Here is a 27,265-nt window from a genome sequence, read left to right as displayed (position 1 = left end):
TTTCGGGGACATAGCCGGTTCCAATACTTTCAGCTGTTGTAGTAGAGATACACACATTTCATTAGACTTGTTAGGCAATAATTCATAAACTAATGGAAGCGATATTTTGTCCTCGAATCCATGTATCGTATACAGCTGATAAAAAAAGTAAGGGAACAGTTTTGAAAGTCCCATCGGCATGTTCACTTCGTGCTAACAATTGCAAATTTCTTTTCGTACTGAAAATTAACTATATAATATCGGTGTAAATACACCATAGTTAACCCATATATTTGAGCTACGATTGTAGCGTAGAAGGCATCGTTTTAAATGTATCTCATAATGTGGTTGCCTTCACAACAAGATAGCTACTATTGAATTACTTCAAATAAATAACGCTTCTCTAGTAGAGAAGACTACTGTTATTTATTTTCAGCGGTACCACCACCCAGACGATCGTTTCGAAGCTTTTTGGCTTCGTCATCAGTGGGCGGGCAGGTACCCAGGTAATACAACCAGCCATCTCAGTTGCGAAGTTATATCCACATTATGAGAGATGCCAGAAGGGTGTGGTGGTAATGTATTTGGAAAATTAAATGCACTAGGCATAATCCTTAAGGGTTTTGATAATTAACTATATAATATCGGTGTAAATACACCATAGTTAACCCATATATTTGAGCTACGATTGTAGCGTAGAAGGCATCGTTTTAAATGTATCTCATAATGTGGTTGCCTTCACAACAAGATAGCTACTATTGAATTACTTCAAATAAATAACGCTTCTCTAGTAGAGAAGACTACTGTTATTTATTTTCAGCGGTACCACCACCCAGACGATCGTTTCGAAGCTTTTTGGCTTCGTCATCAGTGGGCGGGCAGGTACCCAGGTAATACAACCAGCCATCTCAGTTGCGAAGTTATATCCACATTATGAGAGATGCCAGAAGGGTGTGGTGGTAATGTATTTGGAAAATTAAATGCACTAGGCATAATCCTTAAGGGTTTTGATAATTAACTATATAATATCGGTGTAAATACACCATAGTTAACCCATATATTTGAGCTACGATTGTAGCGTAGAAGGCATCGTTTTAAATGTATCTCATAATGTGGTTGCCTTCACAACAAGATAGCTACTATTGAATTACTTCAAATAAATAACGCTTCTCTAGTAGAGAAGACTACTGTTATTTATTTTCAGCGGTACCACCACCCAGACGATCGTTTCGAAGCTTTTTGGCTTCGTCATCAGTGGGCGGGCAGGTACCCAGGTAATACAACCAGCCATCTCAGTTGCGAAGTTATATCCACATTATGAGAGATGCCAGAAGGGTGTGGTGGTAATGTATTTGGAAAATTAAATGCACTAGGCATAATCCTTAAGGGTTTTGATAATTAACTATATAATATCGGTGTAAATACACCATAGTTAACCCATATATTTGAGCTACGATTGTAGCGTAGAAGGCATCGTTTTAAATGTATCTCATAATGTGGTTGCCTTCACAACAAGATAGCTACTATTGAATTACTTCAAATAAATAACGCTTCTCTAGTAGAGAAGACTACTGTTATTTATTTTCAGCGGTACCACCACCCAGACGATCGTTTCGAAGCTTTTTGGCTTCGTCATCAGTGGGCGGGCAGGTACCCAGGTAATACAACCAGCCATCTCAGTTGCGAAGCTTTATCCACATTATGAGAGATGCCAGAAGGGTGTGGTGGTAATGTATTTGGAAAATTAAATGCACTAGGCATAATCCTTAAGGGTTTTGATAATTAACTATATAATATCGGTGTAAATACACCATAGTTAACCCATATATTTGAGCTACGATTGTAGCGTAGAAGGCATCGTTTTAAATGTATCTCATAATGTGGTTGCCTTCACAACAAGATAGCTACTATTGAATTACTTCAAATAAATAACGCTTCTCTAGTAGAGAAGACTACTGTTATTTATTTTCAGCGGTACCACCACCCAGACGATCGTTTCGAAGCTTTTTGGCTTCGTCATCAGTGGGCGGGCAGGTACCCAGGTAATACAACCAGCCATCTCAGTTGCGAAGTTATATCCACATTATGAGAGATGCCAGAAGGGTGTGGTGGTAATGTATTTGGAAAATTAAATGCACTAGGCATAATCCTTAAGGGTTTTGATAATTAACTATATAATATCGGTGTAAATACACCATAGTTAACCCATATATTTGAGCTACGATTGTAGCGTAGAAGGCATCGTTTTAAATGTATCTCATAATGTGGTTGCCTTCACAACAAGATAGCTACTATTGAATTACTTCAAATAAATAACGCTTCTCTAGTAGAGAAGACTACTGTTATTTATTTTCAGCGGTACCACCACCCAGACGATCGTTTCGAAGCTTTTTGGCTTCGTCATCAGTGGGCGGGCAGGTACCCAGGTAATACAACCAGCCATCTCAGTTGCGAAGTTATATCCACATTATGAGAGATGCCAGAAGGGTGTGGTGGTAATGTATTTGGAAAATTAAATGCACTAGGCATAATCCTTAAGGGTTTTGATAATTAACTATATAATATCGGTGTAAATACACCATAGTTAACCCATATATTTGAGCTACGATTGTAGCGTAGAAGGCATCGTTTTAAATGTATCTCATAATGTGGTTGCCTTCACAACAAGATAGCTACTATTGAATTACTTCAAATAAATAACGCTTCTCTAGTAGAGAAGACTACTGTTATTTATTTTCAGCGGTACCACCACCCAGACGATCGTTTCGAAGCTTTTTGGCTTCGTCATCAGTGGGCGGGCAGGTACCCAGGTAATACAACCAGCCATCTCAGTTGCGAAGTTATATCCACATTATGAGAGATGCCAGAAGGGTGTGGTGGTAATGTATTTGGAAAATTAAATGCACTAGGCATAATCCTTAAGGGTTTTGATAATTAACTATATAATATCGGTGTAAATACACCATAGTTAACCCATATATTTGAGCTACGATTGTAGCGTAGAAGGCATCGTTTTAAATGTATCTCATAATGTGGTTGCCTTCACAACAAGATAGCTACTATTGAATTACTTCAAATAAATAACGCTTCTCTAGTAGAGAAGACTACTGTTATTTATTTTCAGCGGTACCACCACCCAGACGATCGTTTCGAAGCTTTTTGGCTTCGTCATCAGTGGGCGGGCAGGTACCCAGGTAATACAACCAGCCATCTCAGTTGCGAAGTTATATCCACATTATGAGAGATGCCAGAAGGGTGTGGTGGTAATGTATTTGGAAAATTAAATGCACTAGGCATAATCCTTATGGGTTTTGATAATTAACTATATAATATCGGTGTAAACTCATAATGTGGATATAACTTTGCATTATTTATTGTAGCGTAGAAGAATCGTAGCTCAAATATATGGGTTAACTATGGTGTATTTACACCGATATTATATAGTTAATTATCAAAACCCTTAAGGATTATGCCTAGTGCATTTAATTTTCCAAATACATTACCACCACACCCTTCTGGCATCTCTCATAATGTGGATATAACTTCGCAACTGAGATGGCTGGTTGTATTACCTGGGTACCTGCCCGCCCACTGATGACGAAGCCAAAAAGCTTCGAAACGATCGTCTGGGTGGTGGTACCGCTGAAAATAAATAACAGTAGTCTTCTCTACTAGAGAAGCGTTATTTATTTGAAGTAATTCAATAGTAGCTATCTTGTTGTGAAGGCAACCACATTATGAGATACATTTAAAACGATGCCTTCTACGCTACAATCGTAGCTCAAATATATGGGTTAACTATGGTGTATTTACACCGATATTATATAGTTAATTATCAAAACCCTTAAGGATTATGCCTAGTGCATTTAATTTTCCAAATACTGAAAATTAACATATGATTGTCCTCGGGTCCAAAATCAAATTGTAGAAACAATTCTCCATTGCATGATGTTTTATATTCTTCTGTAAAAACTATGTCTCTACGATGTGTTGGAAGAACTGGGCCATCAGAATTTCGATTTCTTATATTTCGGATCGTTCGTTTCATTGTATCTACACTTGGAAGCTTAGGGGCTGCTTGACTACAGATTCTCGAAACATTTGAAATAATACTATGAGGCGTATTATTTGTTGTTTCTGCATAAGTTCGAATGGTATCAAGAAGTTGTGCTTCCTCAACTCCTGCTGCGTCTCCACCATGATTATGCTCCTTCCATGTTTTAAGACAGTTGTAGAATAGTTGTGTGTGGAAATTTGCCCCTAGCCAGCAGGTGGTTGAATGCTTTAACAAACTTTCATCTGTCATGGAAGTTGACAGCTTAAATAAATTCAAGGCAGAACTAGACAAACTTTTGGAGTGAATGGATGGATGAAATGGGAAGGTGTGTTTTTTTTTTTTTTTTTTGGCGGATGCTGTATAAGCTTGCTTTCTTGCATCATATGCTTCTTCTAATGCTAACTTAATTTACCTTAATTTTTTTGCAGCAGAAAATAGTCAGACAAAGACAGACAAAGAGAAAGCAAAGAAGACAAAGAAGCAAAAGAAAAATAACATTACTGAAGTTCAACCAAGTAAACACAAAAAAAAACCTTGGTTTTAATACATATTGTAAAATATATTTTTAATATAAAGAAATACTTAATATTTGTTCTTATTGTAAGCCAAATTGATGAGCTCTTTTCTCTCTGAAAATCTAAAATAATTCTTTAATATAATAACTTTATATCTTAATTTAAAAACAATATATGAATTCATTATAAAACACTTATTGCACTATCACAACTGTATAAATTTGTACGGTTTTAATGTTCTGTACATCCCCTTTTGCAAAGTGCTTAAGTTGTGATAATTTATCTTTTGTTATTTGCATATGCAAAAGTTAATTTAATTAAATGGAATGTAAATGAGAATCCTGAACACTGATTAACATGTGATAATCAGAAGTGGACTGGGTTAAAAATTCTTACCAGGGAAAATTGCAGTGGCCTCATACTAGTTTTTGTGGCCAGTGTCACACTGGCTTCCAGCCCACCGGGGTTTTCCCGGTAATTCTTATGGCCAGTTCACCTCTGGTGATGATAGGTAATGTTTGTGACTAGGTTTACAAGAATTAGTAAATTATAGGCTAATCACTTCTATATAATTTGCCAATTAAATAAACTTGTTTACACTTTTATTACCAGATTGATAATCAATACAGGTATTTTAACCTGCCATTGGCACCAACACCAGTTGTGGCATGGAGTCTGATGAAAACCAGTTTTCTTTTTTTATTTCTGTATTCTGCTTGAGATTTAACTAATAGATTGCAATAATTATTAAATGTAAAGTTTTATTTTTTAATAAAAAATTTTCAACGTGTTCTGTTTTTTGAATCTCATATTTTCAGTGAAACAAAATTTTTATTTTATTAATTCTGCTGGAAAAGACTAAGCATAAAATATAAACATGGAACTAGAAGTCTATTCCATTTTCAAATTTATCAAATTATTAAGTATATAGAAATTCAGCATTAGCAGGCACGCATTTCCACTTAGAACATATGTTTAGATGTTCTAAGCAGGGCTTTTTCTCTGGCAGAATGCACCAGAACAGCATTCTGGAAGTTAAAAAGAAATAAAAATTTAAAAAATCATATATTTACAACAAAAAATATAATGTTTTTTTTTTTTATTATTACTAATGTCATTGGTGCATTGTGCATTAGTAGAGAGTTAAACTAGATGCACAGCTTGAATTTGTGGTTCATCTGTTGAATTGTTTGCCAATCACAATACTTAATAAAATCATTGCTTCAGGGCATTTAGGGCCATCATGCAGCCATAGATGTAAACAGTCAAAAAAGAAATCAATAAGAAATATGATAAAATGCTTTTACTGTGGAAATCTTTATAAAAACATTTTGAGTAATATATAAATAATACCTATTAAATTAATTTTGTTAAATTTACTTTTTCAATTTCAATTTACTTTTGCTCAATGTAATTTGAAATGTCAAATTAGCATTTATGATGCCATTATTTAAAAGCATCACTTGGACTGAGAATGCATACTGTTTAAGTGCAGTATTATTGAAGTATCAAATGAAGGATATGGTGACTTTATTAAACAGACTGCAGCAAAGAAGTGAGAGTACAGGGAGAGTGGCAGAAGTAAAACATGGCCAAGATGATAAAATAATATTTTTCTTGAGATCCCAGGGATAAAAAAAAAAAAAAAAAAACTAACTGTTTAAGACTTTGTAAAAAGTCTCTCAAATTTGATGATCAGTGGTGGAATTCAGGTTCATTTAGATAGAAATGGAATTCTAAAAGATATGCAGAATTGTTTTCTAAAGTGAAAATCATGTTTAACAAATCTGGTTAGCTCTTTTGACAGGGTCATTTGAGCTGGATTCAGGAAATAATTTCAAAACTGTTTATTTAGATTTCAGCAAAGCATCTGGCTCAGTCCCATACAAATATAATCGGACTCCACTAATAACCATCAATATCAAGCGGACCAATCTGTGACTTGATTACACACTAGCTTCTGTGTCGCCTGATAATTTATAAGCATCCCATGCATTTTTCTTCTCTGCCATGAGTCTGATTAGTTCATCTGACATTTAGGGAAAAACCATGAACAGTATTTCTTAATCAGTATGAAAATCCTAGCATCTTCCACGATTACTTCCTTGAATGCTTCCCATTTAGAATTTGCTGCTGGTAACATCATCACTTGGTCCCACTGTATACAATTTAAAACCTGTCTGAGATCACTGTAATCACCTTTATGGAAGAAAAAACCCCTTCCCTTTACCCCTGATGGTAGTTAAATCTTTAAGTTAATATCACATCAGTGTGGCGACACCACTTATTGGCTGCCATAGCAATTAAAATCATCCAATAAATCTACAAAGTCTTGCTAGTGTGTGAGTGACCAAGCAACAAGTTCCAGTCAATATCTGTAAAGTTAAAATCCCCAATTATAAGACATTTTGATTTACTGGCCCTCTGTTTCTCTGTATAGTTGTTCATCAGAGTCATTAGGCCTAAAACAAACTCCTACCCTTAATTTTGCTTTCCCAGTGCTTATGTCACACCAAAATGACTCAATATTGCACTCTCCATCTATGTCAATGGATGCACTTCCTTAAGTTTTATGCATTTCTTAACTAACAGCATAACCCCTCCTCCCTTCCTATCCTGTTTATCCTTTCTGTACACATTATACTCCCCAAATTCTAATTCTGCCTTCCTTATATCTGTGTGACACCACGTTTCTGAAATCCCAACAATATGCACCTTTGATGTCTTGACCAACATTTCAAATTCATCAAATTTATTTACTATGCTCCTAGCATTAGTGTACATGCACCTGTTCTTACTCTTAGTTACCCTAACACAGCCCATGTATTTACTTGTTCCATAATGACTCCCAGCAGTCATAGAAATCTCAGCAACTTGCTTTCCAGGCTGCTGCTCATTCCAATAGAAGCTGTGCAAGGATTACTTCCACCTCTGCTTGCAGCTACTGTTAATCTATTAGTCTGCAAATTCCTCCAAGCTTGCAATTTTCTATTCCTCCTTGCATTGCCTCTATAACAACAGCAAATATTCTTGCACCCTTTCTATTTAAGTGAATCCCATTCCTGTAGAAGCAATCTCTCCTGTTAACAAGCACAGACTACGCTGAGAAAAATTCTACGAGCCTTGCACAATCTTTCCATGGCCGAATTGATTGGCAAGACTTTCATCATATACGCCCTCCTATCATGTCTGGGCAGGATTGCAGACACTTTCAAATTTAACAGTAACTCGCGACTTTTTCAAACATTGACCTGTACTTGTTAAGTAAATCCGCAGATCTCTTAAACTTAATGACATTAGTCCCAACGTGTACAGCAATATCACCTTTTGTGCCCTTAAAAGATATCTGCTCTACAACTTCATGAACTTTTGCCGCTGGTAGATATACCCTGGTCCTATTTCAACTTTACCATCTTTTTTGCAGTCATGTAATAAGAGGGTCATTGAAAGGCAATTGCAACATGCCTTTGACTATGTAAAATCTCGGACAATGGCTAATGGTTTTAGGTTCTCTCCTCAGAAGACTATGCATACATTTTTGTCACAAACAGCATCTTCAAGCTCGGACAAAACGTCATTCCAGTTGCACCCATGACAAAATCCTTGGGACTCATATTTGATAAGTAGTTGAAATTTTTACCACCTATTCGTCAACTAAGGATAAAGTGCATGAGGGGATTGAATGGCCTATGTGCCATGTCATCAAATTAGTGGTGAGTGGACCATTGCACTTTATTCTGCCTGTATCGTGCAGTTGTGTGATCTAAATTTGACTATGGGTCTCAAGTGTACGCATCAGCAAGAAACAGCGTACTACAATGGCTAGACCATTTCACCATCAAATCATCTGCATTTGTAGAGTTTATACGTCGAAGCAGGTGAACCACCACTATTGCTCCAACGAAAGCAGTTGTCATTAAAATATACTTTCAAACTGAAATCCCTGCCAGATTAGCATTAGCATTAGCATTAGTAGAGGCATTTGATGCAAGAAAGCAAGCTTATGCAGCATCAGCCAAAAAAAAAAAAAAAAAACCACTTCCACTTCACCCCTCTGTTCGTTCAAAATACCTGTCCAGCTGAGCCTTAAACTTATTTAGGCTATCAACCTCCACCACAAGGGATGGAATGGAAGTCTGTTCCACCAACCAACCACCCGCTGGCTAAAGGCAAATTTCCGCACGTCTATCCTACATCTGTCTTTCCTCAATTTGAATTTATGCCCTCTCAGGTGATTATTCTGAGCTAGAGGAAGAATCCCATCAGCATTGAGCATGCTTAAACCATTCAAGGCTTTATACACCTCTATCAGATCACCTCGCTGGTGCCTAGTCTCCAGACACTGTAATTTGCAAAACTTAAGCTTTTCTTCGTAAGAGCACCCCTTTGTTCCATTCACTAATCTTGTTGCCCTTCTCTGTACTCGTTCCAGCAGCTCTACATCCTTCTTGAAATGAGGCCTCCAGACCTGTATACAGTACTCTAGGTGTGGCCTGACCATCGCCTTATACAATGGAATAATCACCTCCTTATCCCTGCTGGAAAAATTCCTGTATATCATTGACAATACTCCATGAGCTACTCTTGCAGCCCGTCTGCACTGCTCAGAGAACTTCATATCTGCCTGCACAACCACCCCCAAGTCCCTTTCATTCTCTACCACTGTCAGTGTTGTACCACAGAGTTGATACGTTGCTCTGGGGTTGCTGTTTCCCATGTGTAGTACTTTACATTTGTCAATGTTAAACTTCATTTGCCACCTCTCAGCCCATCTGCTCAACCTTTCCAGATCCTGTTGCAGCAGCATAGTGTCAGTAGTGTCCTTGACAACCCTGCCAACCTTTGTATCGTCTGCAAACTTGGACATTAATCCCGATATACCATCATCAATATCATTTATAAATACAGAAAACAATAATGGACCCAACACTGAGCCCTGAGGGACTCCACTAATAACATCAGTCCACGATGAGCAGTGTCCATTGATTACCACTCTCTGTCTTCTCCCCCTCAACCACCCCTTTATCCATAGCAGCAATTTGCCTCCAATGTCACACTGCTCCAATTTGTGCCATGTGCAACAGTATCAAAAGCCTTTCTAAGATCCAAGTATATAATATCAAAGTTATTCCCTGCATCCAGTTCTTTTGTGACTACATCATAGTATCCAATCAAGTTGGTCAGGCAAGACTTCCCCTTAACAAAACCATGCTGTGTCTGAGCTATAACTGAAGTCTTGTTAACCCTACATGGACATCCATTTTTGAGCCTCAATGGGAAGCTGTTTATAATGCCCGTCACACTGTCAACCGTCCCTTGGTATTCATGTCTGAGAGCTGCTCAGAGAGCTTAATACCACGGTGGACAACATTGCTCAGTCATCAAGAATGAAGTTAGGAAATTTTTAATTATGATTCAGTTAAATGAAAGAAATATAATTCATGCATTTTGGCAATATCTAATTGAAAAGATGGTTTCGGAAAAATTGAAGCATTTGATGAACGTCTGAGTACGATACCAAGTCCGGACAGTCCTAATAATACAGCCAATACGCTTGATCTTTATCTCACAAATGACCCTTCTAAGTACACGGTCGAAGTGAGAGGTCCTTTAGGCACTTCAGATCACAACTTGGTGATTGTCTCTTCTCGAATGGAACTTTTATCTCATGGCTATTCCCAATCTCGTGTTGTTTGGCATTACAAGAATTCAAAATGGGATGACCTGCGAGACTTCTTTTCTTCTTTTCCATGGCCGGATTACTGTTTCAAAACTTCTGATGTCAATGTTTGCTCAACGTTTGAAATTATTCTTGCAGGAATGGAATCCTTTATCCCACACTCCATTTTAAAATCTCGTCCTTTATCTAAACCTTGGTTTTCCAATAAATGTGCTAAGGCTGTTCAAGAGAAGAATGTTGCATATCGTAATTGGGTTGTTTCTAATTCTTCAGTTTCATTTTCTGCCTATACCAAAGCTCGCAACAATTGTAATGCAGTTATTAATCAGTCCAAACTAGAGTTTGAACAGGCTAAGAGTAGAAAACTTGCTTCTTGCCTTAATGGTAGCCGAGCATTCTGGTCTCTTGCCAAAGCTATTGGCCGTGACTTTTGCCCATCTCTGCTCCCATCTTTGTCCAAACCAGATGGTTCTGTTGTCACGTCAGCCAAGGATAAAGCTGACCTGCTAGCATCCCATTTTTCTTCCAGCTCATGTATTAATGATCTTGGTAAAACACCTCCCACCATTCCCAACACGCTCCATTCAATGCCTCCTGTGGTCTTCCGCCAGAAGGATATCAGAAGGATTTTGATGAATCTCGATGCTAAGAAAGCTCCAGGTCCTGACGGTATTTCTCCACTTGTTCTCAAAACCTGTGCTCCTGAACTTACTCCTATTCTTTGCCGCCTTTTTTCACTTTCTTATTCCAAAGGTGTTTTTCCTTCTCCTTGGAAATTTGCTCATATCCAGCCAGTTCCTAAAAAGGGTGACAAATCCCTCCCATCCAGTTATCGTCCCATTGCAATTACTTCTACTTTTTCTAAAGTAATGGAGAAATCAATTAACCGCCAACTTTTAAACTACCTAGAAACCTTCCATCTGATCAACGATCGCCAGTATGGATTCCGTCAGTGTCAATCCACTGGTGATATTCTGGCTTATATTACCCATTTATGGACTAATTCAATGGAAAAGTTTGGTGAAACACAAGTATTCGCTCTTGACATCTCAAAGGCTTTTGATCGTGTTTGGCATAAAGGTCTTCTAAACAAGCTTCCATCTTATGGTTTGCCAACTGGTTTTAGTAATTTGTTATCCAGTTTTCTCTCTGATCGCTCACTGAGGGTGATGGTAGATGGCTCTCTGTCTTCTAACTTCTTCACTAATGCTGGTGTCCCCCAAGGTTCAGTTCTTTTCCCCACTCTTTTCCTCTTGTATATATATGACCTTCTTCCATTGACTGGAAATCCTATCCATAGTTTTGCTGATAATAGCACACTGCATTCCACTTTCCATTTTGAGAAACCTTGTCCTGCTCAATCGGCTTCAACTTCTCGAGAATCTGCTACCAATTCCTTAAATGCCGATCTTCAGGTAATTCTCCAATGGGGCAAAGGCAACTTAGTTGATTTCAACCCTTCTAAAACTCAGTCTTGTCTTATATCTCGCAAAAAGGATTCTTCTGCTCCTATGCTTATCTTTGGTGACACTCCGATTTCTAGGCAAAATGATATCTCTTTTGGGGATTACCCTGACTTCTAATCTCTCTTGGCACAAACACATTACAAATATTGCGTCCTCTGCATCTAAAAAACTTGGTTTTCTCTTTCGCTCTCAGCATTTCTTTTCTTCCAAATACTGCTCACTCTGTATAAATTGCAAATCCGCCCTGCCATGGAATATTGTTCCCTCATCTGGAGTGGTGCCCTCAAAACTTCTCTCAGGCTTCTTGATTCGATTCAGAAGAGGGCAGTTAGGTTAATTAATGATTCATCTCTAACAGAGTCTCTCCACTCGCTTTCTCATAGCCGTACTGTTTCTGCTACATGCTTCTTCTACAGATACTTCCATGGGCACTGTTCTTCTGAATTGGCTTCTATAATTCCTACTCTCTCTTTCAAAACAGTCCGAACACGTGCCGCCACCAGCCAACATCCATTTACTGTCCAACTTCAAACCCACAGAACCAACTTTTCATCTTCTTCATTTATTCATTCAACTGCCGTTTTCTGGAACAACCTTCCTTCGTACGTATTTCCTGAAAATTACAATCTACAGAAGTTCAAGTCCAATGTCAACAAATATCTTCTTTCGTCTTCTCAATCTCCAACCCAAGCACGGTACTAAGTACTATAGGTTCTAACGCCTCTCGTGTTTGGGGTTCACATAAAAAAAAAAAAAAAAATATTTCATCAAGTGAATGTGAATAAAGATTTTTGCAAATGCATCTGATTGTCAGCCCAACCAGAGCTTTGTTGTCTCCTACAGAGGCATATGAACCAGAACAGGCATGTCTACTCATACAAGCAAAGGAAATCTTTGCAGCTTTCAATGAATTCACAGAACATGTATTCAAGCAGAGATTACGTCTGATGGCTAACCTGAACTAGGATCCTACATGGACATGTCCAGCCTGTGGGTTCCAACCATATCCTAGCAGAATTCCCGACAAGAGGAATCCCCTGATAGTGACTACCGAACTCAGAAGACACTCCAGATCATGATAGCCAACTCCATAATGGGGTGAGATTACATAATTTGACTCAGTCATGCTGAGTGGGAAACAGGCCTTGGCCTAGTAAGCTCCCTACTAGAAAACCATTCGCTAACCCTCAGAGGGTTGGACATCAACCCCTCCTCTGGGGACCCACCACTAAGCAGACTTTTTGACCTCTTTCCGGGTTGGAATCGACTCACTGTCCATCACTACAATCTGTAACTACTCTCATCACTTCATTTTCTAGGGAATGCCTGCTCCCATTCCCAACTTACTATCCTCTTATCCTCCCCCACCCATTTCTCCCACTATCACCAACCCTTTCATTTACTACTTGGGGCCTTTTATTTTAGACATCATGAGTTCAATGTCGGGGTGTTTTTTTACCAATTCTCTTAAACACTCACAACAAGAAATGACAGTCTTCAGCTGACAGTTTTTGGGTGTCTTTTTCTTCCTCTTCAGTGTTACTTTCCATAATTTTCACCAATCCTTGTAGCTCCTTTGTTGTTAGCTCACATCCATGAGCGTCAATAAGGTCACATCTGGTGAGTATGGGCTTGGCAAACCCAGGGTCCTGAGCTGGATATTATCATTCTTCTCTTTCTTGTTGATTCGCTTCTTCTTTTGACTCTCTCTCTCTCTCTCTCTCTCTCTCTCTCTCTCTCTCTCTCTCTCTCTCTCTCTCTCTCTCTCTCTCAGGGTAATGGAAAATTTTTTTTTGGCTGGTGTAGCATAAGCCTCAGGCTTCCTTGCACCATATAGCTAATAATAATAATAACAACAACAACAACATCCTCTTTGCTAACTTCCAGACCCATTGATTTACTATGAGTTAAAATATAATTTGTCAAAGCATCATAATCTTCAAATCCGTCAGTGTTATTAGCATTAGTAGAGGCATATGATGCAAGAAAGCAAGCTTATGCAGCATCAGCCAAAAAAAAAAAAAAAAACTCACTTCCACTTCACCCCTTCGTTAGTTCGAAATACCTGTCCAGCTGAGCCTTAAATTTATTTAGGCTATCAACTTCCATGACAAGGGATGGAAGTCTGTTCCACCAGCCAACTACCCACTAGCTAAAGGCAAATTTCCGTACATCTATCCTACATCTGTCTTTCCTCATTATGGTTAATTAAACACCAGATGTTTTTAAAGGCAGAATTTAAGCACCTGGTGGAAACATCATTCCAAGAACTTACAATCAGCCTCACACAATCCAGCATGTTGAACTTCGACCTCCAAAAATCTTTGAGGGTGACAGCATTTTCACCAGAGGTTGCTGCAAAGCACTTGCGAACATTTTCATGGTGTAGATTTTCTTTAAGTTTGCAATCACTTGCTGGTCCATCGGTTGAAGAAGAGTATTGTTAGGTAGCAAAAATTTGACTTGACTTGAACAAAGACAATTTGTGCCTCAAGAGATTGAACAAGGTTGGGATCATGGCATGGTGCATTATCCAGCAGGAGCAGTGCCTTCACAGGAAGCTTATTTTTCTCAAGATAACTCTTCACTGAAGGACGGAATACTTCAAGCTCCCATTCATTGAAGAGATATCCTGTAACCCAGGCCTTCTTGTTATTGCGTCAAAACATTCCCAGCACATCTTTGTCGACATTTTGTTGTTTAAATACTCTGGGGGTTTAGAGCGCTACACAAGCAAAAGCTTCAGATTAAAATCTCAAGAGGCATTGTCACCTTTTGTTGTTTAAATACTCTGGGGGTTTAGAGCGCTACACAAGCAAAAGCTTCAGATTAAAATCTCAAGAGGCATTGTCACCCAACAGGAGAGTGAGCCTATCATTCATAGACTTATGCCTAGGTAAACTAGCCTCATCCTTAGTGATGTACGTTCTCCTGGGCATTCACTTCCAGAAGAGGCCAGTTTCATCAAAGTTAAAAACCTTCTGGGGAAGATAACCCTCCTGATCAACAAACTCTTGGAATTCAATTTTAAAGGTCTCAGCTGCTTTTTTATCAGCACTGGATGCCTCCCCATGCCTTTCAAAACTTTTGATAATTTCCTTTCTTTTAAAGCACTCAAACCAGCTTCTGCTGTCTTTAAAGTCTTCAAAGCACACAGTACTTCATACAGCTGATGGAGCTTTATGTTTCAGATTGTCACATATCTGAAACAATGATACGAGTGATGTTCCACATACCGCATGTTGAACAATAAAAAAGATGCTAATTCATTGAGAACAATTGTACCAGTAATGTTCCATGCACCATGCATCTGAAAATTTCCACCCATGTATCGTTTCAGCTATATTGGAAAGCCATCAGTACCTTGCAAATATCACCTATCCTTAAAATAAATGATCGTATGTAAGGGATGTCGATGTCATCGTAAGTTGAGGCCCCACTGTATTAGATATTGCTTGATATGGTGGTTGGTTATGTTATCTAAAACTAGTTTTAATGCAAATTATTCTGTGGTATAGATACTGCATTCAGTAGGAAGAGTCGCAGCTATTGAGAAGGTGGAATAAACCTCTGCAGCACCTATGGCTGCATCTGTTTTGGAGCCATCAGTGTAGATATGTGTTTTGAGTTTTCTACATAAAGCACAAAAAGAATGTGCTTTATGTAGCTGTTGAATGTTGGTGTTTTCCAAGGCAGATTTTCCCCATCTTAAGAATAAATTGTTGCAGAGTGGTGAATATTCAGTCCAGGGAAGTTCAGGAATAGCAAAGTTCTGGAATATATTCTGAAAGTTAATGTCCCACCTGAGCATGAGCACTTGCAGTAGAAGCCCTGCAGGGCAGTTTTCATTAGGTTTATTGTGATAATGCATACCGTATTGAGGTTCAAACAGGTATAGCCAGCTAGGGTTGGATGGAATACTCTTAATCTTTGCTGCATAGTTAATAAAGATTTTCTCCTGATATATAGAGGGTTCATTTGCCTCAATATACAGGATGTAGACCAGAGATGTTCTGAAGGCTCCCACAGCTATTCCAAGGACACTATGCTGGATGGTGTTCAGACATAATAGAGAACTTTTCCTAGAGGAGTTGTAGACAAGTAATCCATAATCCAAGCGTGATCTTATTAAACTTCTATAGAAGTGTAGGAGGGAGCTGTTCTATCTCTATAGAAGCACACTCCAGGACACAGCGGAGACAACTCTTAGGATGTTCAGTTTTTTAAGGCAACTTGTCTGAAGATAAGCTATATGAGTAGCAAAATTGAGTTTATTGTCTAACTTCAACAGACAGAAATTGTTGGTAATAAGAATCATGCTGTTTTTTAAATATATTTTGGTGAATTATAGCAGATTTCTTTTCTGCTAGGGAATAACCATTCTGGAACACCCATGGTTCTATTTTAGCTATGGAAATTTCAGGTTGACTTTCAATGTTGTTCATAGTTTGAGATTGACAAGAGATAATGAGGTCATCGGCAAACATATGTGATTCTACTGCATTTGGTACATCCCGTGTCATGTTTGTAATTCTTATTGCAAATAATGTTGCACTGAGAAGGGTGGAACCCTGTGGAACACCCTCCTCTTCTTCAAATGATTTGGATAAATTGTTCATATATCTAACCTGAAACATTCTGTAGGTAGGAAGTTTTGTATAAATTGGGATAAGTAACTGACCTCTCAAGCCAAAAGAATGAAGATTTTAAAGTACACTGTATCGCGGTGGTATCAAAGGCTTTCTCAATATCGAGATTAACCATGACCAGATGTTCTCTCCTTATGAAGGCATTACAGATGTTTGCTTTCTTCTGCTTTTATTATCACATCTATTACTGTGTAATAGATGTGATGTTACTGTGCTTACTGTTTAGTAAGTTGTTAGTTTCTAGGAACTATATTAGCTGCCTGTGAACCATTTTTTCCAGGACTTTGTAGTATGGGCTTGGCACACCCAGGGTCCTGAGCTGGATATCATCATTCTTCTCTTTCTTGGTGATTCCCTTCTACTTTTTACTCTCTCTCTCTCTCTCTCTCTCAGGGTTACTCGGGAACTTTTTTTTTTTTTTCCTGGTGCAGCATAAGCCTCAGGCTTCCTTGCATCATATGGATATTAATAATAATAATAATAATAATAATAACTAGTCAGTGAAACTGGCTTGTAGTTATCTGGAAAGGTACAATCCTTTCCTGGCTTCAGGAAGGCTAGAGCAATTGAGTGACGCCAGGAGTGCAGGAAAGTATTTTCTAATAATATTCGATTGTGATGTTTTAAGAATGTTCTCTTTGCTCTGTTGTCAAGTTAGCATTAGTATTAGTAGAAGCATATGATGCAAGAATGCAAGCTTATGCAGCATCAGCTAAAAAAAAAAAACTTCCACTTTACCCCTCCGTTCGTTTGAAATACCTGTCCAGCTGAGCCTTAAATTTGTTTAGGCTATCCAACTTCAACAACAAGTGATGGAAGTCGGTTCCACCAACCAACCACCCGCTGGCCAAAGGCAAATTTCCGCACATCTATCCGACATCCGTCCTTCCTCAATTTGAATTTATGCCCTCTGAGGTGATTATTCTGAGCAAGATGAAGAATCCCACTGGCATTGAGCATGCTCAAACCATTCAAACCCTTATACACCTCTATCAGATCACCTCGCCGGTGCCTAGTCTCCAGACTCTGTAATTTGCAAAACTTAAGCCTTTCTTCGTAAGAGCAACCCTTCGTTCTGTTCACTAACCTTGTTGCCCTTCTCTGTACAAGTTCCAGCAGCTCTACATCCTCCTTGAAATGAGGCCTCCAGACCTGTATACAGTACTCAAGATGTGGCCTAACCATTGCCTTATACAAGGGAATAATCACCTCCTTATCCCTGCTAGAAAAATTCCTGTATATCATTGACAAGACACCATGAGCTACTCTTGCAGCTCGTCTGGACTGCTCAGAGAACTTCATATCTGCCTGCACAATTACCCCCAGGTCCTTTTCATTCTCCACCACTGTCAGTGTAGTACCGCAGAGTTGATACGTTGCTCTGGGGTTGCTGTTTCCCATATGTAGTACTTTACGTCTGTCAATGTTAAACTTCATTTGTCAACTCTCAGCCCATCTGCTCAACCTTTCCAGATCCTGCTGCAGCAGCGTAGCGTCCTTAACAACCCTGCCAACCTTTGTATTGTCTGCAAACTTGGACATTAAGCTTGATATACCATCATCAATATTATTTATAAATACAGAAAACAATAATGGACCTAACGCAACCCTGAGGGACTCCATTAATAACATTAGTCCACGATGAGCAGTGTCCATTGATTACCACTCTCTGTCTTCTCCCCCTCAACCACCCCTTTATCCTTAGCAGCAATTAGCCTCCAGTGCCACACTGCTCCAATTTGTGCAGCAGTCTTTCATGTGCAACAGTATCAAAAGCCTTTCTAAGATCCAAGTATATAATATCAAAGTTATTCCCTACATCCAGCTCTTTTGTGACTGCATCATAGTATCCAATCCAATTGGACAGGCAAGACTTCCCCTTAACAAAGCCATTGGCCGAGCTATAACTGAAGTTTTGTCTAGATGATCCTGCAGTGTTTCTTTAACCAGTGCCTCCATTAATTTTCCTGTAACAGAAGTTAAACTCACAGGGCTATAATTCCTTGTGTCAGCCTTTGATCCTCCTTTATAAATTGGGGTTACATTTGCACATCTCCAGTCTATGGGTACCTCCCCTGAGTCCAAGGAAGCTCTCATAATTATGGATAAGGGTTTGCTTACTTCCTTTGCTGCCTCCTTTAATATAACTGGATAGATCCCATCCACCCCAGGTGTCTTTCTTGTGTTTATCTTCAACAATTTTCCCTCCACTTTACTCTCAGATATTACAAGATTATCTGGCTTACTGCCAGAGTTGAATACACCTCTGGCATTCCCCTCGCTGAATAACTTTTCATGTGTGAATGTCGATGCAGAATATTCATTTAGTTTGTTAGCTGCCTTAGCAGGATCCTCAACAGTTGAACCATCGATATCAAGTGGACCAATCTGATTCATCCCCTTCCTTCTAGAGTTTACATAAATAAAGAACTCTTTGCTGTTTTTCTATGCATCCTTTGCCAAAGATTTCTCATAATCTGCCTTTACCTGCCTAACCTCCTTTGTGACTTCATTACAGACCAGCTTATATCTGTCATAGGCTTCTGTGTCACGTGTTAATTTATATGTATCCCATGCATTTTTTTTTCTCTCCCATGTGTCTCATTAGTTCATCTGACATCCATGTAGGCCTAAACCTTGAAAAATATTTCTTAGTTATTCAAGGCTGGAAGTCAGATAAATGGCTGGAAGTCAAGAGAAGAATAAATTTTGGATGGATAGCATTCAGGAAATATAGTCACATAATGAAGAGCAATATCCCAGTTTGTCTGAAATGTAAAATAATAAATCAATGTATACTCCCCACCATGACTTATGGAAGTAAAACTTGGGCACTCACCAAAAGAAGGGAAGAGAAGCCGAGAACTACACAGCGAAGAATGGAACGAATTATATTGGGAATCAGACTGTTAGATAAGAAGAGAAACACATGGATTAGGCAGCAAAATCAAGTAAAGGACATTCTTATCAAAACTAAAGAACTAAAATGGACTTGGGCAGGACACATAGCTCGAAGACATGATGACAGATGAACTAAGAAAATAACAGAATGGTACCCAAGAGGAGCTAGAAGAAAACCTGGAAGACAAAGTCGGAGATGGATAGATGAAATTCATGAATTTTTGGGTAGTAAATGGATGGCCAGTGCTCAAAACAGAAGGAACTGGAAAGTTGCTGGAGAGGCCTTCATCCTGCAGTGGATTGAAAATGGCTGATGATGATGATGTAAAGCCCTTGTAGCTTCCAAGACAAGTTCCCTGAATGCTTCCCATTTTGAATTTGCTGTTGGTAACATCATCAGTTGGTCCCACTGTATAGAATTTAAATACTGTCTCAGACCATCGTAGTCGCCTTTATGAACCGCTGATGGTAGTTACCTCTTTGAGTAAATCCCACTACAGTACACTATGATGATCACTGCCACCTAGTGTTCCTTTATCTGCAGATTCTTAATGCATGAAGAATCACTAATGATAATCAAATCAAGAATATTACTCTCTCTAGTTGCTTCCCGAACATGCTGATGTAGAAAACAATCATCCAATAAATCTACAAAAGCCTTGTTAGTGTGTAAGTGACCAACCCACAAATTCCAGTCACTATCTGGGAAATTAAAATCCCCCATTATAAGACTCTCTGATTTAATGTCACACTCTATTTCCCTGTACATTTTCTTATTATACTCATCAGAGTCATTAAGCCTATAGCACACTCCTACTCTCAATTTTGATCTCCCAATGCTTATGTCACAATAAACTGACTCGACACTGCACTGTCCAGCGATGTCGCCTGGCTTCACTTCCTTGGATTTTATGTGTTTCTTAACTAATAGCATAACCCCTCCTCCCTTCCTATCCCGTCTGTCCTTTCTGTAGACATTATACTCCCCAAATTCCAGTTCTGCATTCCTTATATCTGTGTGATACCACGTCTCTGATATCCCAACAATATCCTCCTTTGATGCTTTGAGCAATACCTCAAATTCATCAAATTTATTTACCAAACTCCTACCATTGTTGTACACCCAAGTATACATGCACCTGTTCCTATTCTTAGCTACCTTAACACAACCCATGTCTTTACTTGTACTGCAATGACTCCCAGCAGTCTCTGAAATGTCGTGCATCTTGTTTTCCAGGCTTCTGCTCGTTCCAATAGAAGCAGTGCAAGAATCGCTTTAACCTCTGCCAGTGGCTATTGTTAATCTATTAGTCCTTGTATCCCCCCCCAAGCTAGCAGTTTTCCGACCCACCTAACACTGCCTCGATAGCATCAGCAAATATTCTTGCACCCTTTCTATTTAAGTGTATGCTATCCCTGTTAACAAAGTTGTTTTAACATTATGTAGTAGATCCCATTTGGACCAGCAGAACTACTGTATGTTTTATTGAGATGCTGTTAAAGTTCTGTTAATGTGAATGGCTGTTTGTATGGGTGTCTAACTATCATCGACAAAATGATCTTATGCTGTTCTGCAGATTCTTTAATTAGTTGAAAGATTGGGAACTGCTGATATACTAGCAAATTATTTCACTAAGGCATTTGTTATTTCTCCCAGTGAGGACAACTCCTTCCCTTCCCAGTTCAGTATTGAAGCTGAGTACCAAACATATTTGCTGTTAAGCGTTTGTATTTTCCTCTAGATGATTGCTGTCTATGTCCTTGTTTATACTTGAGGAAAAGCTAATCCAGGCATCTTTCTTTGCTTTCTTCTTATTTAGCCTAACTTGGCTTTCAATCTTTTGAAGTTAATTAGGTTACATTGTGGGGAATTTACAAAAGAAATTCCAAGCTTGATTCCACCAGTAATTCCTGTGTTTGCATTTCCCCAGCAAAGATTTTGGTATTGCAGAGGTAGCAGATTGTAATATTTGATTATTTATATGTTCTGTGTCATTGTCTATGAGCTGGGATTGGATTATTTCATCATCTCACTGGACACAAGAGGCATATTCATTCCAGTGTGCACTACGAAATTTCTAAGTGGAGCAACTTAGTGAAGGGGAATTTTCCTATGTTTGTAGCTTGCAGAGAATCCATAGGTGATCATTATTTAATGGATTTTCTAGAACAGCCCACTCCATAATGGCATATATGGAGGTCGAACATATTGAAGAGTCTACTGCACTCATGGATCCTGTCGAATAATGAATGTAGGTAGGCTGTCCACCCTGCAGGATCTATCTTAATGTTCAGTACAGAGCTACTGTAAATGTCTTAGGATAGTGGCTTTCAGCAATAGTCAAATGAGCCTTTATTATTCGGCTTTTTATCAAGATCTTTCATGCCCCCCGCCCCAGCACAAAACATTGCATATCATTATACACAGTGAGGCACTAACATTATGAAAAATTTTTAAAAATAAATACAATATTCCAAGAGTATGACTTAAGAGGAATATATTTGCTATTAAAAGGAAATTAAAAAGTTTTGAATAATAAAGATTTAAAATCTTTGTATACAGTAAGCATTTGCACGGGAATTTCTTATTGGAATTTATAAAAGTTTCTAGTATCCCCATCAGAAGACAGTTTTCAAAGATGTTTTTTAGTCAATAATATATTTATTATAAAAATGAAATGTACTCACATTGCTGGATGAGAGCAATGATGTTTCAGTGACAAAGTTGTTAAAACTTGTTATAAGATATTAATTCAAAAATAAAAGGAACATTGTCATTACATATTTAGAATTAGATAGAGAATCTTTTATTGCACCACCTTCAATTGTAATAATTACAGGATTGGATAGTGTTGCAATGTCCCTTCATGGCCAAAAGGCCAGGGGTTGACACTTACAGAGATGATGACAACCAGATATATTACAGAAATAAATAAATTGACATTAATAAAGGAAATAAGATGACACAATGACACACATAATGGCATTATGTTACATAACACATTAAGATGACATTACATTAAATTAAAAATGGCATAACCTAACATTAAAATTAAATAAACAAAATAACACTTAATACACTTGAAAGTCTGGATTTTTTTTTTTTCCCACAGTTCATGTGAGAGAACAGCACGAACAGGTTGATGCCCATTACCCTGGCTTCTTTCCTGGTATGCTCAATAAATAACAGGAGCATTAAAGTGGTGATTGAAAGGCATGCTGGCTGCAATGAAGAGAAGGCTGTGTCTGGACTTTCGTTGACCACTGCTTACTGGAGAGTTGTTGTTATTTGGTTTTTAGGAGCATTAGCAACTAAGGCCATATTGCTCTGAGGATATGTGGTGGTCATTCTGACCTTTGCGCATCCTCCATATTTGGTGGTCACTGGCTTGAACCCCGGTCTAATCAAGAAGCGTGTGCTACGCACTGCTGCTCCTACCCACCTGGGTACAGCGGCACCTATTACTGGAGGGAACCTGAGGTGAATTTGCATGTGACTAGATGGTTTCAGTGACACCCTCTGTCTGCGCTGATTGGGGGCCATGGGATGTGTGGGCCCCAGAATCCTGTGTCTATAGTGTCAGTTAAGAGAAAATTTCTTTAGGTTAGCTTCGATGTCTTGGATTTGTCTGAGCATCTGCTAGGGTAGGAAGCGATCTGATAAGTGGAGGCGTGAATGAGGGCAGCTGACTGGGCTAGCTGGGTGGGTAAAGTGCTTGCCTGGCAACCCAAAGGTCGTGGGTTCGATTCCCGCCTCGGGCTTGGATCAAAGTACTGCAAAAACCTTGGGAGGTGCATTATGGCCACAGGAGCCTATGCGCCAACAACTACCAAAAAAAAAAGAATGAGGGCAAATTGTTGGGGTGGCTCTGAGCTGGGCAGCTGGAATCCTCGAGCCACAGAGATCACAGAATGAAGGAGATGTGATGAGACCGGTCACTTACCAGTCTTCTTTCTTCAATGAGAGAGGGCAGCCTGGTAATTCCCAGGGCCAGGGCCATTTCAGTCGTATAGCCTTGGGGTATCCTGTGTTTGAGGTTATCCACTTGAGGAGCCAGTACTCTGCTGCCCAGATAGGTTTTGTGTTTGTGATTTCTGCTGCATAAAGTAGCAGGAAACTTTTTTATTGCTGTGACCTTGTCTGAGACGTAATGCCAGTGCTGTTTCGCTCTCCATTTCAAGTGCGCTGTCCACCTGCTGCGTGTATCAAAAGCAACTTCCAAATTATGGCTGATGTCATTGTTTCTGCCATAAAGAAATGTATCAGAAGAAAGGTTTAAATTTGGCTAAATTTCAAGCATTAGGATTCAGTTATGATTGGCATAAACAGTAAGGTTTGTGCAAAGTTGAAAATGAAATTATCACATCCGCAATTAATAAGATTTGCTTGTAATTCTTTGCAAAAGATATACACATCTTACTGCAACTAGCCATTTCACATGCCACAGGGTATCTGCTGAGGAGTTTGGATTTTCTTGTCAGAGAAAGTTTCATTTAGTTTTCTCACTCAACATTATGCCAAATGGCATAGAAAGAGCTCTCTGGGGTTACAAACAAAGGTGATTCACCTTTGAAGACAGCACAGATAAACGAAAACCAGGTGGTTGTCAATTGAATCTGCAGTAAAAAGCATACTACAACAATAAGTTAAACTCAAAAGTCATTTTTACATTGCATGTTTGAAAGAACATTGTTTTGCAGCTGAACCTTTGCATTTCATGTATAATGATAGCCAGAATTTTTTCTATTTGATATTCTTCAAACCAGTACTTTATAATGCACAAGTAGTGGGCAAGATGTTTGAAAGTGAAAATCAAGACCCAACAAAACTGCTGGGAAATTTAATTTTCCTCATTAAGTCACCCTGCACCAAAATCGTATTGCCTGCATTGAGACTTGATGTCACGGAAACAGAAATTGGAGAACATTTAGACCCTTGAATATGAATTTAAAATGAAAATGTTTGGTCTTAACGTTGTCACAGACATTCTCTCAGATATGCCAGACAAGCTGTACTTACTTGTTACCTGGGAGTCTAAAACGCTGATGGTACAGATAGTGGGTGTGTTAATAATCCTGGGTATAACCTCCATGCACAAGTACAATGTGGGTAACCACCCAGGTGTGGTGCCCAGACCATATGGAGGAATGCTGCCCCTCTGTGTTACCACCCAATACTAGGTGCTGGATGACTCTCATCAACCGGTGCAATACCACCACTTTACTTAATGGAGGCTTGAAGAGGTGGAACCCATGATTAGTCTCCAGAGCTAAGTTCCGATCAACTCTTCCCCATTTCTTTCATCATGCAGTACGACTGATGAATTTTGATGTTATAATGAACATCATGGCGAGATCCAATCTTCCTTACATTTAGAGGGTACAGCTCTAAAATGGTGTTTGCAGGCCGGCCGGTTGCTAGTTAGTATACCGGGCCGAACCTATTAATAACTCTTAGGAGGCTTCTGGTTCAGTTAGTGTATAATTTTGCACCTCTATTCTGCAAGATAGTGACTGGAGGAAGTCCAATGGGAGTGTGTATGTGGGAGGGCATTGTCGAGGCCATGTTATGTCAAGGATCTGGGTATATTCTTACCATGTGTACGCCATATCCAAAAATTTCATTACTTCATACAGCATGTCCACCACACTTTTTCTTACTATTGAGTACACCATGAATTGTCAAACTAATAGAGTAAGCTTATCTGCGAAAAGATCTAAACCTCCCAAACACTTCCTAGTTTATTTCACAAATATACGTGGTCTCAATTCTAATCTCAAAGATGTCCATTTCCACTTGCAGTCTGCCAAACCCCATGTACTTTTTCTATCAGAATCTCAGTTATCGGTTGATTCAACTGCTCATCTCAGTTCCCCAAATTATTTGTTGTATGATTCCTTTCGTCTCAAAGGTGGTACTTGTGCATATGTCTGTTCCAATATTCCCTGTCAGAGATTTGGTAATTTGGAATCTCCTTTTCGATGTTCTCTGTCTTAAAATCTCTATACCTCATTCTGTCAAATTCATCTGTTGTCTCTACCATTCTCCCAACTCCACAAATCACTCGGAGCTCTTTGACTTTCTCCAGTCCAACTTTCCTAACAGTGAGGTAATCTTCCTTGGTAATTTTAATGTTGACAACTCCAGATGGCTTCCGTTTTCTAGTCACACTGACGCAGCTGGTAGAGATATTGAGGCTTTTTCAATTACTAATGACCTTGCATAATAGCATAGTTACCCTTTTTCGGGCCCGGAGGCAAAGAACATGTTTGGGCCCCTACTTAATTAATGAAAGTTGCAAAAAGAGGAGACAGCCAAAGACAGCGGGCCTTGCCTGTCTACATGGTAGCTACGCCACTGACCTTGTACAAATAGTTTATTTATCTACAAGAATAGAGGACAACCCTAACCATACAGCCAACATGTTTGACCTTTTTTCTCACAAACAACCCTTCTAAGTACATTGTCGAAGTGAGTGGTCCTATAGACAGCTTACATCACAATTTGGTGATTGTCTCTTTTCCAATGGAGCCTTTATCTTATGGCTATTCCCAACTTATTGTTTGGCATTACAAGAATGCAAAATGGGATGATCTGCAAGATTTCTTTTCCTTGGTCTGATTACGGTTTCAAAACTTCTGATGTCAAGTTTGCTCAGATTGTGTCAGTGAAATTATTCTTGTATGAATGGAATCCTTTATTCGACACTCCACTTTAAAATCCCGCCCTTTATCTAAACCTTGGTTTTCCAATAAATGTGCTAAGGCTGTTCAAGAGAAGAATGCTGCATGTCGTAATTTGCTTGTTTCCAATTATTCACTTTCATTTTCTGCCTACACCAAAGCTCGCAACAGTTGTAAAGCAGTCATTAATCAATCCAAAATAGATTTTGGGCAGGCTAATAGTAGAAAACTTGCTTCTTCCCTAATGGTAGCCGAGCTTTCTGGTCTCTAGCCAAAACTATTGGCCGCAACTTTTGCCCATCTCTGCTCCCACCTCTGTCAAAACGAAATGGTTCTGTTGTCACTTCGGCTAAGGATAAAGCTGACCTGCTAGAACTGCATTTTTCTTCCAACTCATGTATTAATAATCTTGGTAAAACACCTCCCACAATTCCCAACATGCTCTATTCGATGCCTCCTGTGGTGTTCCATCAAAAGGATGTCAGAAGGATTTTGACAAATCTTGATGCTAAGAAAGCTCCAGGTCCTGATGGTATTTCTCACTTGTTGTCAAAACCTGCGTTCCCGAACTTACTCCTATTCTTTGCCGCTTTTTTTTACTTTCTTATTCCAAAGGTGTTTTTCCTTCTGCTTGTAAATTTGCATATATTCAGCCAGTTCGTAAAAAGGGTGACAAATCCCTCCCATCAAATTATCGGCCCATTTCACTTACTTCTACTCTTTCTAAAGTAATGGAGAAATCAATTTATTTAACTGCCAACTTTTAAACTACCTAGACACCTTCCATCTGATCAACAATCACCAGTTTGGATTCCGTCAGTGTCAATCCACTGGTAATATTCTGGCTTATGTTATCCATTTATGGACAAATTCAATGGAAAAGTTCGGTAAAACACGAGCAGTTGCCCTTGACATCTCAGAGGCTTTCAATCTTGTTTGGCATAAAGATCTTCTAAAAGAGGTAGCTGACTCTCTTTAAAAATTACAGCTATGAATTACAAGCTCCGAAAAAGCGATGTGTTTGCCATGTTATTTACCTAATTGTTATTTTATATCGAACTTTTTAAGTAGCCATATAGTTCTAGATAGATATGCTGGTTATTTTTAATTTAGATAAGAGATTTTGTAGATTACTACTTAATGTACGTAAAACCGTTGTTTCGTTCTAATCCTCCATTGTTTTTGTATAGAGCGGTAGGGAATTCAAATTTTTAATTGTGGTAGCTAGGTAGCTCTAAAGTAAAATTATATAGTGTAGTATTGACAATTATTTAATTAAATTTATTGATCTTATTAATTTAAAATATCATGCCCCAGACTAGAGCAGAAAAGCA

General features: G+C 38.8%; 1 protein-coding gene across 1 annotated transcript in view; it reads left to right on the top strand.

The window, feature by feature from the left end:
* LOC150083213 (uncharacterized) overlaps positions 1 to 27,265 on the top strand; it is a 380,452-nt gene that overhangs the window by 346,746 nt on the left and 6,441 nt on the right. The window contains exon 13 of the mRNA XM_090378437.1: positions 4,465 to 4,551. Coding sequence (XP_090234563.1) covers positions 4,465 to 4,551 — 87 coding nt within the window. The remainder of the gene's footprint in view (positions 1 to 4,464; positions 4,552 to 27,265) is intronic.

This window comes from Mastigoproctus giganteus, chromosome 7, assembly GCF_048544385.1.
Source record: "Mastigoproctus giganteus isolate SK-2022 chromosome 7, ASM4854438v1, whole genome shotgun sequence".
NCBI classification, from domain to species: Eukaryota; Metazoa; Arthropoda; class Arachnida; order Uropygi; family Thelyphonidae; genus Mastigoproctus; species Mastigoproctus giganteus.
Note: the sequence above shows the minus strand (reverse complement) of the source record. Positions and strands in the feature narration are given on the sequence as shown.